General features: G+C 52.1%; 1 protein-coding gene across 1 annotated transcript; it reads right to left on the bottom strand.

Moving 5' to 3' along the window:
* Nucleotides 1-1885: 1885 nt before the first annotated feature.
* TXN2 (thioredoxin 2) lies at nt 1886-12267 on the bottom strand. Its single transcript, XM_043881392.1, has 4 exons — nt 12110-12267; nt 11028-11290; nt 8904-9027; nt 1886-2756 (listed from the first exon to the last, which is right to left on the bottom strand). The coding sequence occupies exons 2-4, from the start codon at nt 11288-11290 to the stop codon at nt 2643-2645; spliced, it is 501 nt and encodes a 166-aa protein (XP_043737327.1). The 5' UTR covers nt 12110-12267; the 3' UTR covers nt 1886-2642.
* Between the last annotated feature and the right edge of the window lie 4307 nt (nt 12268-16574).

Genomic DNA, 16574 nt, shown 5'->3' with positions numbered 1-16574 from the left:
TCCCGGGACGTCTCAGTGCTGAGAGCGTTTTGTAGGTGTCCGTGCTTCAGAGGGGTCTGGGGTGTCCCTGTGGCTGCCAGGCCCCGCAGCTGCATGCTCATAACCCCTCTTTCACGGGCCCAGAAGCCCGAGGCACCCAGAGGGCAGCAACAGTGGGGCCGGGGATGCAGAGCCAGCAGCGTCCCGGTGAGATCAGCGCCGTGGAATTAGTCAAACGGGATCACCCTGAGGATCTTGTGTGCACAGCCAGTGACTCACGCCACGAACAGCCTCACGGGCAGAGATGCCAAGCTGGGAGGCAGCCTCTCCAGCTCACCTCGCCCCGCAGCACACCTTTTAAGGACAGGGAGCTCCGGGCAGTGCAGAGGCCCTGCCTCCGCCCTGAGGCTTTCGCCAGCCCAGCTCCACACCTACTCTGGCTGGGCAGAGGGGCCAGCCCCCCACCTGGGTTCAAATCTGGCCTTGTCACTTTTTAGATATGACCTTGGGCAAGTCAATTTCCCCAAACCAGTTCCTTCACTTGTAATATGGAAACACTTGCCTCACCAGAGAGGAATTAAATGAGGTCATGCACAGAGAAAGTGCTTGGTGGAGGGCACCTTTTAAGGAGTGGCTGTGGTGGCCAATGGCAAGGGAAGCGCCCAAGCTCAGGCACCACAGTGCTCGGCTCTGAACTCGAGCCCCAGCCCTTACTTGCCGGGCTTTTTTGAGTTACTCAACTCTGCATCAGTGTCTCTTCTGTAAAGATTGCTGACGCTACCAGCTTTGTCAGGCTCTTGTGGGGTTAGGATCACGTACTCCATTTCCTAAGGTGAGGGGGGCAGTGCAGGAGCAGAGCCAGCCCAGGTGTCTGGGGGCTACATGTCCTGGACAAGGTCCCCAAGCTCCCTCCATGGACCTGGTGTGTTAACGGGAGCAGTGATGAGAATGTCCGACTTGTGGGGCTGCTGTGGGGGAGGTACTGAGAACAGCGCCTGGCACCCAGGAAGCATCTCCCAGCACTGCCTGTTCTCATTCATCTTACACACAGCTCTTGGCCTTTCTCCACAAGTGCCAGTTGCTGGTTTACTTCCCTTTTACATGCCTGTGACAGATTCCAGGCCGGTGGCCTTCCCAAAGCCACAGGCCTTGCTTCTGAGCTAACCCTGCCCTCTGGCGCCTGTCACAGACTTCCCAAGGCAGTCCTGGGGCTGAGCTGTCAAAGACCCCGCAGTAACTGAGGTAGTTCCAGCAGGGATACTGAGAACACCAAGCGCGCACACAGTACCCTTGGGCCAAGGGGAAGGACACCCTGCTGCCTGGAACCCACAGGGTGGGTCTCTCAGCTGGCAAGTGAGCCAAAGGGTGGCTTGGCCACAGGAGAAAAAGCGATAGGCTTTGCTGGTTGGAAACCTGGTTTGCCCGGCACCCTCCTCCATGGGCCAAGGGGAGCCTGGGAACAAGAATGGGCGGACAGCCTGGTCTCAAAGCCTCTTGAGTTCCTGCGCACACGCAGGAAGGACAGCCTGCCTCCTGATGGGCTGGGATGGGCATGGGGCCAGCCAGGCTTCCCAAGGAGTGTGCACACAGGAGTGAGCACCCGCTTAGCAGAGGCGGCCCCTGGGGATCAGTGACAACAGCCCAGGCTTCAGAGGCAACCAGCTCCGGGCAGAAGCGTGGGCTCTGCACCCCGAGAGCCTCCATGCATAATGGGGGCCACAAACTCCCTTCTGCCTGATGTGTGCGTAAAGCCGTCCCCGGAAGAGTGGCCACCACTGACAACAGCAGTAGTCACAGGAATGGCTGGCCAAGGGCAAGAGGCTGGTGGGAGTCAGAGGGGGAACACGGCAGCAGCCTGGGAAGGGGTCAAAAGTGCCCCCGGAGCCCAGACAGAGCGGAAGCTGGCGACAGTGCAAACCCTAGCTTTATTGGTCCACTTTTTTCACAGTGAAGCCTCAGAGAACCAAAGGGCCAGCTAATGGTGAGGGAGGGTAGTGTCTTGAGCCTTCCAGAGTTAAGGGTCTGCAGGATGCCCATAGCCCAACACATGTCCGCTGCTCTGGCGCCTGTGAGGAAAGAGGGAGGGGTGTCTCTGGGGGGATGGGTGTGGGCCCAGGGTCTGTTCTTCACTGCAGGAGGTGGAAGGGATCACATAAAGTTCTTTATTACAGACCTACAAAAAATGAGAGAGTTACATGTATTACTCTCACTTGTCTGGGCTTTTTTCCTTCTTCGTCTTTTCACAAAACAGCGGCAGGAAAGAAAAATGCAGGAGGCAGGTGAGTCAGGCCCCGGGACTCAGATCAGAAGGGAGCAGGGAGGCAGGACGAAGCTCCTACTGCAGATTGGCCCTGGGCTCTGTCCCAGAATCCCAGGAGCAGGGCCTCAAGCCCCAGAGGGAGCAGATGGAGCGGCTGGGAAGACAGCTGCCCCAGTTCTGCAGCAGCCCTGTTCCTTGGGTGGCCACCCTGGAGGGCAGCAGGTCAGGAGCACTTGAGGCTCCTATGTTTGGAGGCCTGGTCTCCAAAGCACAGGCCCACAGGGGCCAGACAGAGGGAGGAGGCGGGAGGGACCAGCACAGAGGGGCGGTGAGTTCTGTTGGGGTCCCCCCGGGGACCTCGGGGCCCTGGCAGGCAGGGGCAGTCAGGATGCGTCCCTGCTTGTCAGCCAATCAGCTTCTTCAGGAAGGCCTCCAGCTGGTCTTCATCCTTGATCCCCACAAACTTGTCCACCACGTCCCCATTCTTCATGGCCAGTACGGTGGGTACAGCTGACACCTGGGTGGAGAGGACAGAGGCCACGTCACTCAGAAGTGAGCTCTTCTCCACATCAGCCCCAAGCTCTGGGGAGCGGGCTGCTGGCTCAGGCCTTAAGTGACTGCCCAGAGCCACAGGCAGGCCCCTCCCTTTGTGCAGGGGGGCTTCAGGGCCTGGGGGCCCACCCGCTGGAGCAGCTTTTCCACTGTGGGCTCCCAGCTGCACCCTTCCTCCACCAACCGCATGACTGACTCACTGTCCCAGTGGTTTGGCTGGAATGACAGGAGAGATTAAAATAACCCATGCAGCTGCAGGCCCAGGCTGGGGGTGGGGAAGAGCTGAGGGGCAGCCTGGCACAGGGGAGACCAGGAGAATCCTGTCACTCTTTAGCTGGGGACCTTGGCCAGGTCACACCACCTTTGGAACCTTGGTGCCCTCTTCCGTGAAATGAGGATGAATCTCATTGGTGAAGCTTTAGGACCTAGATTAGAGGTTTGTATATAAGGCTGAGTGGTCAGGAGCTCAGGCTCTGGGGCCGGTTGATCGAATCCTGACCCATATGGGGCGAGCCACTCCATTCTCTAAGTCTTGTGTTTTCACCAGGAAATGGAGATACTACCGGGACTCCGATTAGTGGGCACGAGGGCTGAATGGGGTAATCTAGGCAAAGTCTCAGCACAGTGCCCTGCCCTGAGCACACAGGGAGCACCCCACAAATGAAGGCTACAGTGGGCACGTCACACAGGTCGAACCTAGGGCCCCAAGCAAGCTCCTCTGGTTCCCTGTAATGATGGTTAACGGGGTCCAGAAATTCACTGACTCACACTGGGAGTGGGGGAGGTGGGGCTCAGCCTTGAGAGCTGATGTTTATTTATTAGGGGGCTGGACATTCCTGGCCTGTGAAGCATTTTCTGAAGCTCCCCCAGGGGATCTGTATAGATTACATGGTACATAAATGAGGCCGAAGACCTGCTCTGGCATGGCGCATTTTCTGCTGCTTGGGCACCCCGCCTGGTATCTGTGGGCATTTGATGAAAAAAACCATATAAACAGAACAAGATAAACACAGACTTTTCTTACATACAAGTTAACTACAAAGTAACAACAGTGATTTCTAAAACATACCAGGCTTTCACATATTCCAAGTGCGGTCCTGCTGGTGAGCCACTTGGGAGGCCAGACTTAAGATTCAGAATGTTGTAACTGCATACATGGCAGTTACAAAACAGAAGTGCGGGCCTGCCGGGTCGTATCTCGGGCGCCCCCACGCACTTACTGACTCTGTGAGGTAGGCTGTGCATTCCTCTCCCAAGAGGCTTTGTATGACCGAGCCTCAGGCCCCTTCAAGGACTGTCCTGGGGCTGCCGTGGGTGCCAACTGACACACTTCCCAGAGGCAATGTGCAGACAGACCCACTGGCGGTGGTGGGCTGGCGTGTGTCCCTGTCACGGTCCCACCACTGGCTCCTGTCCTTGTCACTCCTGCCCCTGGCGTGGCTGACGGCAGGAAGCACAAGGGTCCAGCACGTGGCTGCCGGTTTCTGGGTCCAGAAGGCGCCCCAGGGCCCACACGTGCTGTCTCTCGCGCCCTCTAGTGGTCTGTGGAGGAAGTGGCCTCACACCTGGCCACTCTCCACGGAGCCCCAGAGGCTCAGGCACTAACTGCTCCACTGTGTACTTGCTGGGCCTCATGCCGGTCCTGTGCTTCTCTTTAACTGAGATGAAACTGTATCTCAACGTCCAAGGAGAGGTCTGACTGTTTTTACAGGTCCTCCCTCTAAGCAGGACCCTATGCTCACCGAGGTGGCTTGGAGTAGACTGTTTTCCTCCGGATTCTAGATGATCCCCTGTATAATAATCGCATTAGTGTAAACTCATGCACATGGTTACACACGCAGACCATGCTATAGCTGGGTGTACAGCAGACATGCTGCGGCTGCATTTTCATGACAACCAAGGTCTAGTCATTACTTATCAAGGGAGTTCTTTGAAGTCTGAGCCTAGACAGACACAGACAGACAGACACACACAGAGCCAAGCTCCTGCCAGAGCAGGATCTCCCAGGACACTGCAGGGATACCTGGGCTATGACTGGACTCTCCTCAACCCCATGGATGAGGAGCTGGCTTTGCTGACCCTGAGTTAGGCTCACAAATCTGGAGGGGCTGGTGTTTGTAAAGACTGCCTTAAATGGAAGTGCACAGGGCCTTGGCACATTCTTTTGGAATGGTTATGAGTTTCAGGGGACTGTGGTATAGCAAGAATTCAACTTCCCTCTCAATTCTGGTACCACTGAGGCTGGTGAGGGGCCACAGAAGAGATGAAAAGATGTACTAAAATGTGCTGACTTCCTCCTGCTCAGGAAGCCACGTGGAGGTGTCCAGGCTTGGCTAAAGGCCCCAGGAAGCCAGGAGAGGTAACGTGTGAGTGTGTATGTGTCCCCACCCCGTCCACAATGTCCCTGTGCTCGCTGCCTGCCTTGTCTCAGCCCAACTTCCTCCATCTGTGAACTGTGAAGGGCCTCCTGGGGACAGCCGCAGCCCTTGCTATTGTTACGTCGCTAAGTTGTGTCCGACTCTTTGTGACCCCACTGACTGTAGCTTGCTAGGCTCCTCTGTCCACGGGATTTCTCAAGCAAATACTGGAGTGGGTTGCCATTTCCTTCTCCGGGGCATCTTCCTGACCCAGGGATCAAACCCAGGTCTCCTGCATTGGCAGGTGAATTCTTTACCACTGAGCTACCAAGGAAGACCAATGACTAAAGTACTGTGTATTATTTCAGTAATTCTGAAATACTATGATTCAACGAACTGTCTGTGAGGTTATGGTGGTGGTGGTGGTTGAGTTGCTAAGTCATGTCCAACTCTTGTGACCCCTTGGACTGTAGCCTGCCAGGCTTCTCTGCCCATGGATTCTCTAGGCAAGAATACTGGAGTGGGCTGCCATTTCCTTCTCCACTGTGAGGTTATATGGACCATTAAAAAATTTCAAACAAAAAACCCAAACAAGGTATCCCAAATGTTGGCAGTGATTTCTTTGGATGGTAAGATTATTGCTATTTGGTTGTTCTGAAAATGCTGTTTAAAGGGCATTCTCTGCAAGATGAAATAAATAATGAAACTCCATGTGTGAGGTGAACATCAGAAGCCCCAGAGGACAGCATTAAGGGTCAAAGTCCACACCCTGAGCCACTCTTTCTCTGCAGGATCTGAACGATCGGGGAATGCCCAGCCAGAGAACCTGAGGAGGTGGGGAAGAAGAGGGCCCTTCACTTGGCCAGCTCAGGGCAGTGTGTGTATGGGGGGGAGGCACACCCCAAGGCCCTGGGCGACTTTCCCTCCTCTCTCCTTTGGGAGATGGTGAAGTTCTAGGGTGGACAGTTAATGGAAGCATAGAGTGTGGTGGCAGGGGAGAGGAATTTGTGCAAGGAAGGAGACGCACCCTGAGAGTGTGTGCTGGGCTTGGGGATGGCAGAAGAGTTTGGGGAGAAGCCCCGAATTCCCTGAATATGATTTAAAGCAGCTTCTCCAAGTTCATTCACCATTTAGAAAAGGCCTTCAGGCTTTGGAGGAAGCTGTCCCAGGAGGAACTATGGATCCCTTAGCTGAGACGTCCTCAGACCCTCTTCCAAAACACCAGGTGTGAAGGAAGGAAGGAAGGGGATAGGGGAGGGGTCAGGAAGAATCCCTGTGGGAGCTTCCTAAGCCAACAATAACCTGGCATCTGGTCAGCTCAGGACCTGGCAAGACCAAAAGGCTGTGTCCAGGTGACATGGGCCCAGCAGCCTTGAGGTCCCTCTATATGACCCATGTACTCTCTGGATGGCGGAGAGACAGAGAAGACCCTCAAGAGGGCCCCCTCCCCTGCCACACACTTTCCAGGCTTAACCACAGGACTTCAGGGCCAGGCCCTACGTCACCAGGAACGCAGACTCCCGGCAATGCAGGCAAGGTGGTCCTGGGAATTCTCACCACCTTTGTGACCACAGCAGGAGGAACTGGGTTACCCCTTGTATCCTTATAGTTACCACAGCTCCTGGGGCACGGTTGGTACTTGGGATGTGTCAGCCTAAGTTTCACTGGCTGAGCCCAAAGCTGTGGTAGCAGAAGGGAGGGAGCCTAAGACATGTGGAGTCTGTCCGGACGTCCTCCTGGGGTGGCCAGGAGCTCCAGGCCTTAACTCATACTGGAAGGCCACACCCACTCCCACAGCTCCTGTGGGTCTCTGGGGAGGGATGGACAAGCATCGAAAGCTGGGGGCCACTAAATGGCCAGACCAGTGCCCCCCTGACTCAGCGATCAGTGGGAGAGCTGAGCCCTGTAAGCTGCTCTGGTCACTCAGTGCTGTGGGCAGTCTTACTGGGGTAACATCCCCCAACCACCTGCAGTCATCATCCGTGGCTTTGCCTGCCCAGCATCTCTTGCCCTTGCCTCTGGTCAGGGCAGCCTGGCTTTCCCTGAGGGACCACTCCCAGCCCCAGGTCTGCGGGCAGCCAGCCTAGTCTCACCCTGCCCCCACCCATTTCCTGCCACAGGGACTGTGGAGGACAGGAACCTCTACTTGATCTGGTCTCAAGGGAATCAAACATGGACTTCCAAAGTCTGAGAAAGGGAGAGGCCACCTCTTTCATCACTACCACCAAGAAAGAGTGAAGGTTCACTATGGCCCAATCCAGATATTTCAAGAGAACCAGAAATATGGATTTTCACACGAAATCTTCTTAGTTTAAAAATTAGCATCCAGTCCATTACTAAAAACAAAACAAAACCACTTTGAGGGCCAGACCAATCAAGTCAGTGAGCCAGATGTGACCCACAGGCCACCAGGTGTGTGACCTTAGCTCTGTAACGACTGTCTTCAGCATGGCTATTCAGGCTCCTCCCAATGCGGCTGCAGTTGGCCTTCCCAGCTGCCTGTTTGCTCACTCCTTGCTCAGCCCTTCACCCTGGCCAACCAGCCACATGGACCACTCCCTGTTCTCCAAAGACAGTGTCTCCATGGCCCAGAGGATGCCACACATCCACATATTTTCTGCTACTCCTCCTCCGGCCCACTCTGCACCAGGCATGCAGGCCCTGATGTTCTCTGAGCAAATGTGTGAGACCCTGACCTCAGTGTCTTTGTAAAAGATGTCTGCTCTGCCAGAATCCACTTCCAAAGAGCTGCACTGCTCATTCTTTACTCCTTCCAGGTCTCTGCTCAGATGGTTTAGCTTTTCAGCGAGGCCGTTCCTACCCAACCCTTTAAAAAAAGGAAACCCTCCCTGCCCTAGGCCCAGCACTCCCACCTGCTCTTCCTGATTTCTTTTTTCCCAGGACACTTATTATCTGAAATAGGGAACAGTGACCTGTGGCCCACAAGTCAAACCCGCCGCCTGGAATTTTGTAAATGAAGTTTTGCTGGCACATGGCTGTGCCCATTCAGATTCTATGGTTACCCTTGAGCTACCAGACAGGTGAGCATTTGTAAGAGACCGATGTCCTACAAAGCCTCAAACAGGTACCATCTTGTCCTTTAGAGAACATGTTTGTGGATGCCCAATCTAAAACACTAGCACTCAGGCTCCACAAAGGCAGGGACTCTGTCAGTTCTGTTCATTGCCGCATTCTCAGCCTCGAGTCACAGCCCTGGCATTGAAGGCACTCTGGATACATGTCTGCTGAAGAAATGGGCAAGCCAATCAAACACGGGAGAGCAGCTCACGTCTTCGTGTCTGTGTGCTCTTGGCCCTGCCTTCTTCTCTGTGCTTTCAAGACTCCGCTCAGAGGGTCCCTCTAACATGACGCATTCCTTGTCCTGTCTACTCCCCTCCCTGCTTCCCTTGGGACAGGGAGCTCATCTTTGTGCTAGAATCATGTACGCCTGGCACACTGCAGGGATGAATGGATGAATCCATGAATGAGGGAGGGCCATCAACTTCCTGAGACTCAGAGAAAAACCCGGTGTTTGGGGTCATATATCCCAGTTCCTAAAGGTATTGAAGAGAGACAGGAGGCTCAGATGATTAATGGAGTCACAGCTGCAAAGTGCTCTAAACCCCTGAGAGCTCTAGAAAGAGTCAGGAAACCTCCTTACTGACTCTCTGCTGGCCCCTAAGACATTCCCAGCTACCCCGTGGCCCCAAGCACCCCCACCAGTTGCCCTGCAGCAATCCTCTGCCGATCCATACCTCATACTCTAGGGCGAGGTCTGTGTGGTCATCGATATCCACTTTGGCCATCACCACCTTTCCATGCTGCTTGGCCACCACCTTCTCTAACCTGGGCCCCAGGATCTTGCAGGGACCACACCACCTTGGAAGGGGAGAAAGAAGCATCCCATCACAGAAGTGCTCGCCCAACAAACTCCTCTAGGACCTTCCCCTGTCCTACGTCTTTCTGCTGGACTCTCGCCCCTCGTCACCTCTCCTTACAGTGTCTGACTATTAACCTGCAATGCTGACATGCCGGTTAATTACAGGAGACTCTGCAACTAGGGAATTTTCACAGGTCCTGGATTCCTAATAACATGGGCCTCATCCTAAGACTCTTAGAAAGGTTATTTCACTAATTTCACTCTACCTAAAAGAAATAAACTGTTGTATAGAGGAAAATGGGATTTGAAGTTAAAAGGTTTAGGTTCAAAGACAGGCTTCCTCACCAATCAGCTGATTATTCTGAAGCCTCAGTTTCCTCATGTGAAACAGACTGTGTCTGTCAAAGCTCTGATGAGAAATTAACTAAGACGATGTGGATAAATGTGCTTTGTAAGCTGCGGAGTTACTCCAAACACCTCACAGCCTCAGAACTAAGGTAACAGAAACCAGTGGCTAGGGAGTTTCATGACATGCCAGTCATGGTGCCAGGACCTCCTCAGCTTTTACTACTCAGAATCCTTAACCCTACCAAGGAAAAAAAAAATCTTCCTAAGAAACTGAGGCCCATACAAGTTACGAGAATTGTGCAAAGTCTGCGACTGCATCCAAGACTGTGTTCCAAGTGTCTTCTTTGAGGCCCGGGTTACTCTGTGATCCCTGAGGCCCTGGGTTAACCGCCATGACTGCACTGGACATAGATGTTCCCTCCCAAGTGGTAAGCCTAGGCTGTTATCCCTAAATATGTGGCACTAAGGACAGTGGCTGGCACTTAATGAACAAACTCATCCCCTGCTTTCTTGGTGGGGAAGAAGAAGAGGCATCAGCCCACTCTTCATCCATTCTGGAAGCTCTCTCTGCTGTGCTCACCAGACCAGGACGGCAGGATAGCTCTGCCTTCAATGAATCCTTGTTGGTGATTCCCATTTTATTCTCAGCCTTTAAAACCCTTCGCATTCAGAGATTCCAACAAATGAACTCACAACACCTAAAAACCCAGTCTGCAAGACTTTATCGCCTACCACAAGTGAAGACAGGAAGGAACAAGGCCACCACATGGCCTGCCCAAGGTAACATGGTGAGTCAGAGAAAGAATAGGAAAGAAAGCAAAAGAATCTGTCAGTGGTTTGCCCAGAAAGCCTTCAAACTTTTAACTCAGGCTACACTGGTTCCCTTCAGGCTGCCCCATTCTGAAGGGTTTGTTCAGTAGTTTTGGAGTCAGGCATCAAGCCACGTCTCAAAGGTCCAGAAATGAAGAAGGCCAGGCCAACAAGCAGAAGACCATAGGCACTTAAATATCCCTAAAGCAAACTCATACAGCATTGGAAAGAAACTCTCTGCTCATGGCCTGCAAGTGTGGGCACCACTGCAATGGTACTGAAAACTTTTTGCCAGCCCTTTCCAGTTTGGGTGGCAAGATGTTAAAATAAAACTAACTCTCTGCACGGTTCTGTATACGTTTGGTATACACCAAAGGTCAGATGATGCTAGAGACATGTTTTTCCTGATTTGGTTCAAGCTGAAAATGACCTGAGCCTCTCAGGCAGTGAGATACAGAATATAAGTGTTTCCAAGCACTGATCATAGTGAGTTTTTTTTTTTAAGTTATTTTTAATTGAAAGATAATTGTTTAACAATATTGCATTGATTTGTGTCATACATCAACATGAATCAGCCATAGATATACAGAGTGAGTTTTGAAGACTGTTTACTAGTCTGTCTCCTATAAACTACATGTAATCTTTGAGAGAAGGGATTGGGTCTCAACCTTTGTAATGAGTCTACATGTTGTTGTTCATTCACTTAGTTGTATCTGACTCTTTGTGACCCCGAGTCCATGTATGAGAAGTATCAAATGGAGTACTGAGACACAGAAGCCCCTCAATAAACAAATATCTGAATAAGTGATACCCCAGTCTTCCGCGAACCCCCAGGACTCACTGTGCATGGAAATCCACAACCACTGGTGTCTCACTATTGACAACTCGGTCTTGAAAGTCAGGTCCATCCTGGATGTTAAAGGTTGTTGAACAGACTCTGGTGGTGTATATAGACCGGGCCTGGCTGGGTGTTCCTGCCAGGTAACCAAGACTGTACTGTGGGGTCTGCAGGGCCCTGGAGGCAAGGGGTGCCCACCGACTCTGAGAGGGCTTCCCAGAGATTATGGAGGTCAGGAACCTCCTCAGAAGAAGTCGCTGAGCCATCTGTGAGGGGACGAGGCAGGGACAGTGGGAGCAGTCAACACATCAGGAAATAATAACAATAAAAAGGCATGTGGGAGTATGGTGGGGGGGGGGGGGGGTTCAAGATGCAGGACCAGAAGTAAAACGCCGGAAAATAATACATAAGATTTCTGGAGTAGAGGTGAGTAAAAAATCAAAGGGAAGGAATCAATAACTAGCACAGGTTTTAAAAAAAAACAAAAACAGTACGAGAAAACTGGGTCAACAACCAACGAATCAGGATATTATGGAATTACAATAGAAGAGAAGAAGGAACCAATATTTACAGAGCATCCGCCAACAGTCAGGTATCTTACATACATTATAGTCTTCCTAGATCAACCTTGAAAAGGTTTCGGTAATGCTATCACTCAAAAGGATTCCGAGGCTCAGGTATATTGTGACATGACCAAAGTACATGAAAAGTACATGAAAGCCAACAATGGAACCCAAGGCGGTCTGAGAAATTCTTACTCTATCGACTACTCTTCTTAAAAGTGTTTTAAAGGAACATTAAAGACAAAGAGAGGATTGTCAAAGGATCAGGAAAGAGGAACCACAACAATTCAGGGAGCAACGAAGAGGTATGGGGGCAGGAGTGTGGGGGAACTAAAAAGGAGGGACGTGTGTGTAAAAGGAACTGGGGAACTGGGACTGGACGCCAGCAGGGACCCCGGCTCCTCGGAAGGCAGGTTCCCCCCTCCAGGGTCTCCGCCCGCTGGGCCGCTGGCCCGCACAGGAAAACGCCCGCAGTGTGCCTCAGCCGCAACACCACCTCGAGCCACCCCAAGGGACTCCTACCTCCCTGCAGCGAGAGCGGAGGGATGCACAGCGGGTCCCTACGCACCGGTCAAGGGCACTTCTGTTGTCACTTCCTGAGGGGAAGGGCCTTTACCGTCACTTCCGGGGACAGGCAACCTAGAGCAAGTCTCTCCGCAACGCGAGGGAAGACGGGGGCGGAGCCTCAGTTGAAAACCGGAAGAAAAGGGCTCCTGGAGGAAGAAACCGGAAAGGGGGCGGTTCTTTAGGGGAGAGACAGGAAGGGGCGTGTCTTCAGAGGAGAAACCGGAAGAGGCTGGCCGGCCGGAGGGGAGGAGCCGGAAGAGGAAGGGAAGGAGGAGACAGCGTCCGCAAGGTACTAGCTGGAGAGAAGGGCGGGAGGTGTGTTTCCGGAGTTAGCAAACTTGCCTTATCGGCCGGCCGTACAACATCGACCACCCCTTTGTCTCATTGTCTCGGTGCTTCTTGGGAGCCAAAGAGGGCGCTCTGTGGCTCTTGTCTATCACAAGCGACTGTATAACCTCAGGGTTTGGGGCAAGTCACCCTGCCCCTGGGGGCTTCAGTTTCCCAATATGTGACATGAAAGGCTGGACTTATTCTCCACCCAGGACCCTCAAGCTTGTCTCTTTGGAGTGCTGGGGAACTGGGCCCAGACTAGATGCCAGATGGCGATGTTACTTGGAGGGCTTGTCTTTGAGGCCCCATGTAAAGTGTGATGACCTGTGAACCCGCTTGGGCCTGGGCCTTGCTTGCACATCGATTGTCACTGTCATGGACAACAGGGGTTTTGGCACGTGTGTCCCAGGCTGGTGTCACAGTCACCCCTTGTCTCTCCTGCACCCCGTACCTTACCTTATGACCTGTTCTGTGACTACATCAGTGCCTTTCCCTTCCTCCTTGCCTTTGCTTAATTTGATTTTTTTTTTTTTTTCCCTCTGTCCACTGGGTAGAATCCCTACTCATCACCTCTTCTTTGAGCAGCATTTCTTGCCTCCTTCTCCCTGGTGCTTTGTCCAGAACTTTAACATGTTGCACAGTGTCTGTCTTCCACGAGATCATGTGCTTCCTGAGAGTAGGGATTTGTAGGGATTTCCATAGGCTCAGCACCAACCTGATACAGTGCCTGACTCACAGAGAAGGTGCCATAGATGCTTATTAAACTGTGTATCTTTTGATATCCCAGGGAATGGTTCACAGTCTGAGTGATTATAATGAGTTGCCCAAGGTCGTGAAGCAGGTAAATTGGCGGGTCCATCTAAAAAGCAGGTAAAATTGGCGGGTCAATTTAAATTTGCAGAGCCCCATCTCTCACGCCTCCATTTCAATCTATACTCCAGCCAGTGGGAATCATAATTACATAGTTTGCTTAACTCTCTCTTCTGTGCTTGTGCTGTGTAGTTGCTACTCCCAATGACTGGAAGGCTTTTCCCTCTACTGTCCATCTGAGGAAATGCTGCCAGCTACCAGATTAGACACCATCTCTGGAGACACATTCCTGATCCTCTTTGAGTGGGGTTAAGTTGCCTCCACTGAGCTTCCACAGCCCCTGTGCATCCATCAGTCACCGCACTCAGTGCTCGAGATTGTTACTGTTTATTCCTCACTCGCTGTGCCGTCAGCTCCTGGTGGTCTCCGTCTCTGCGTTGCTTACTTTGGAATACAGCTGTGTATTGTGCGTGTGTGCTCAGTCGTGTCCGACTTTTGCGACCCCATGGGCTAGAGCCCGCCAGTCATCTCCATCTATGGAATTTTCCCAGCAAAAGTACTGGAGTGGGTTGCCATTACATCCTCTAGGGGATCTTCCTGACCCAGGGATTGAACCTGCCTTTCCTACCTTGGCAGGTGGATTCTTTACCACTGAGCCACTTGGGAATCCCTGGAAGGCAACTCTGTGCTCACCACTATACCACCAACATGCTGACTTTGGGGCTTGGATCATCATAGTAGGTGCTCAGTGAATATGTGTTCCATGAACAAAGAGCAGGGACCCAAATCATACCTTTGACTCCAGATCTGATTTTCCCTACCACATTGCATGGGCTGGTTGTGCTCTTGCAAAGTCATTGCCGTGTTCACCTCCAGCTCATCTTGGCCACATCATGCTGTTATTTGTTCTCTGTCCAACTGGCAGGTTCACTGGCTCACTCCCCAGGCAGGCAGGGCCACTGCCACAGCTGTGCAGGGACCTTCCTCTGGGATGGGGTGATGACCTCCTTGGAACAGGTCCACTTTCCCTGGTCAGCCTTCCACTAAATAGAGTCTCTTGTCCGTTGTGGGCAGAAGACCAGGGGAGGGCATGGGCAGGCATGGTCTCCTCCACCTTGTCTGACCTCTTGTTTTTGCCTCTGCCTCCACCTAGGACTGGAGCCAACAGTGGTGATCTGTAGCGGGACCCCAGGCCCCCTGCCTCTCCTGAGGTCAGCGTCCGTTGGTGCAGCTGTTGCTGTTGATGCCAGATGCCATCTGGCAGGGGCACTCCCATCCTGACTGTTTTCATTTCTGTTTTTCTGTATCTCCAGTGCTTTATCTTCCAGGGCCTCTTTGTTCAGTCGCTAAGTCATGTCCGACTCTTTGTGACGCCGTGGACTGCAGCTCATCAGGCTTCCCTGTCCTTCTAATTAATCCTGTTTAGCATTTCCACAGCATTTTCTAGAAGGCCAATTTCCCTGATTAATTCACATCCTGAATTCCAAAGGAGGACCAGTCCTGTTTATCCTCACTCCATAGTCACTGCACCTCCGTTGACCTCAGGCTTCTCTGTTGAGAAATGGGAAGAATGATGCCTTCCTCATAGAGGGCTGTGAGGTTGCAAGAAGGAAGGAGCCCAGGGCCTGGCACGTTGTTAGTGCCTGATGAGTGAAGATGTCTTCTTCCACCTGCAGGGTGAGACCCTGGGAGAGGATTGCACACACAGTGGGCTACAGAGGGGTTTCTCAGCTCTATGGTGGTTTACCTGCTCAGCCAGAGCTGACCTGGCCCGGCCCTGGCTCATATGTGAGGGAAAGAGAAGGAAGCTAGGACTGGCAGTCTGAGCTAGGGTAAAGCTTCTGCCCTCTTACTTATGTATTGCAGTGTTTTTCAACTTGTGGTATGTGAGCCACCGTGGGTTTGAGAATTCAATTTAGTGGGTTGTGGAAGTGAAAGTCACTCAGTCGTGTCCGACTCTTTGCGACCCCATGGACTATACAGTCCACGGAATTCTCCAGGCCAGAATAGTGGAGTGGGTAGCTGTTCCCTCTCCAGGGGATCTTCCCAACCCAGGGATAGAACCCAGGTCTCCCACATTGCAGATGGATTCTTTACCGTCTGAGCCACCAGGGAAGTGGGTTGTGATCAGCTTTTGAAAAAACAATCATGGGACTTCCCTGGAGGTCCAGTGGTTTAGCCTCCTCACTTCCACTGCAGAGGGTGCAGGTTCAGCCCCTGGTCTCATAAGATCTCATATGCTGTGTGACACAGCCAAAAAATAATAAAAGAAAATCAGAAAAAAAAAAAAAAAGAAAATCAGACTTTTTCAGAGTACATTGCCTATTTTAAGTATTATTTTGTGAAATATTTCTTGGTGTTATGTCAACATATCTGTGTGTCCTAGGTTGTGATAAAGAATGTATTTCTTACTGTGGATCATGGTCAAAGGATTTGAAAGCTACCCATCTATTGAAGAGTTACCAAACACCTGACACTGTTCTGAACACCCTTCATGTATTAATTCATTTACCCTACAACCCTGTAAGGTTGTTATTGTTACAGCCCCGGTCTTACAGATAGAGAAAATGAGTCATATAGAGGTTAGGTATCTTGTCCAGAGCCATCCATATAGTAGGAGGTGGAAGCTTAAAGGTGATGTACTTCCCCTAGCAAGGATTTAATTTAACCTGAGACATTTAATTTAACCTCTTCCCCACCCACCCCTAGGACCAGCCGGCCAACCTGGGGCACCAGAGGGCAGTGTTGGGCTTAAACCCTTGCAGCCGGTGGTGAGGCAGGGGGGCAGCAGCAGTTTTCAGCCGTGGCCCTGAGGAGAGGCGCCCACACGGTGGCGGTATGGTCTTGCAGCCTCCCCCAGGGCTGGCCACAGTCAAGGGATCACAGCTACCTCAAGTCTTCAGGGGACAAGGCTGGTCCAGGTGCCTCTCAGGGACCATGTGTTTGGGGGTTTCATGGCTGGAGGGAGGCACCTTAAAACACAAGAGACAGAGATGGTGGGTCACAGTCTAAGCTGATAGTGAGTTTCTCTTCAGGAGGTGTTGCTCCTGGAGTATCTTTGTTGTTTGCCTTTTGTGTATTTTTTAAAGCGCTGTTGCAGAACAATTATAATTGTGACTTATGTTTTGTAATTCAAGAAGCTGGTTTCATGTGATTCATGTTCTGTCACATTTCCAGCAATTACACAATGTCCCCTCACCCCTTTCTGAATATGAAGACAAGCCTGGAACAGTGACAGAACCCTTAACTCCTAGACTGGCAGGAGCGCCCTCCTGGGACG

The sequence above is a fragment of the Cervus elaphus genome, chromosome 22 (assembly GCF_910594005.1).
Source record: "Cervus elaphus chromosome 22, mCerEla1.1, whole genome shotgun sequence".
In the NCBI taxonomy this organism is placed as follows: Eukaryota; Metazoa; Chordata; class Mammalia; order Artiodactyla; family Cervidae; genus Cervus; species Cervus elaphus.
This window is presented reverse-complemented; position numbering and strand designations above follow the sequence as displayed.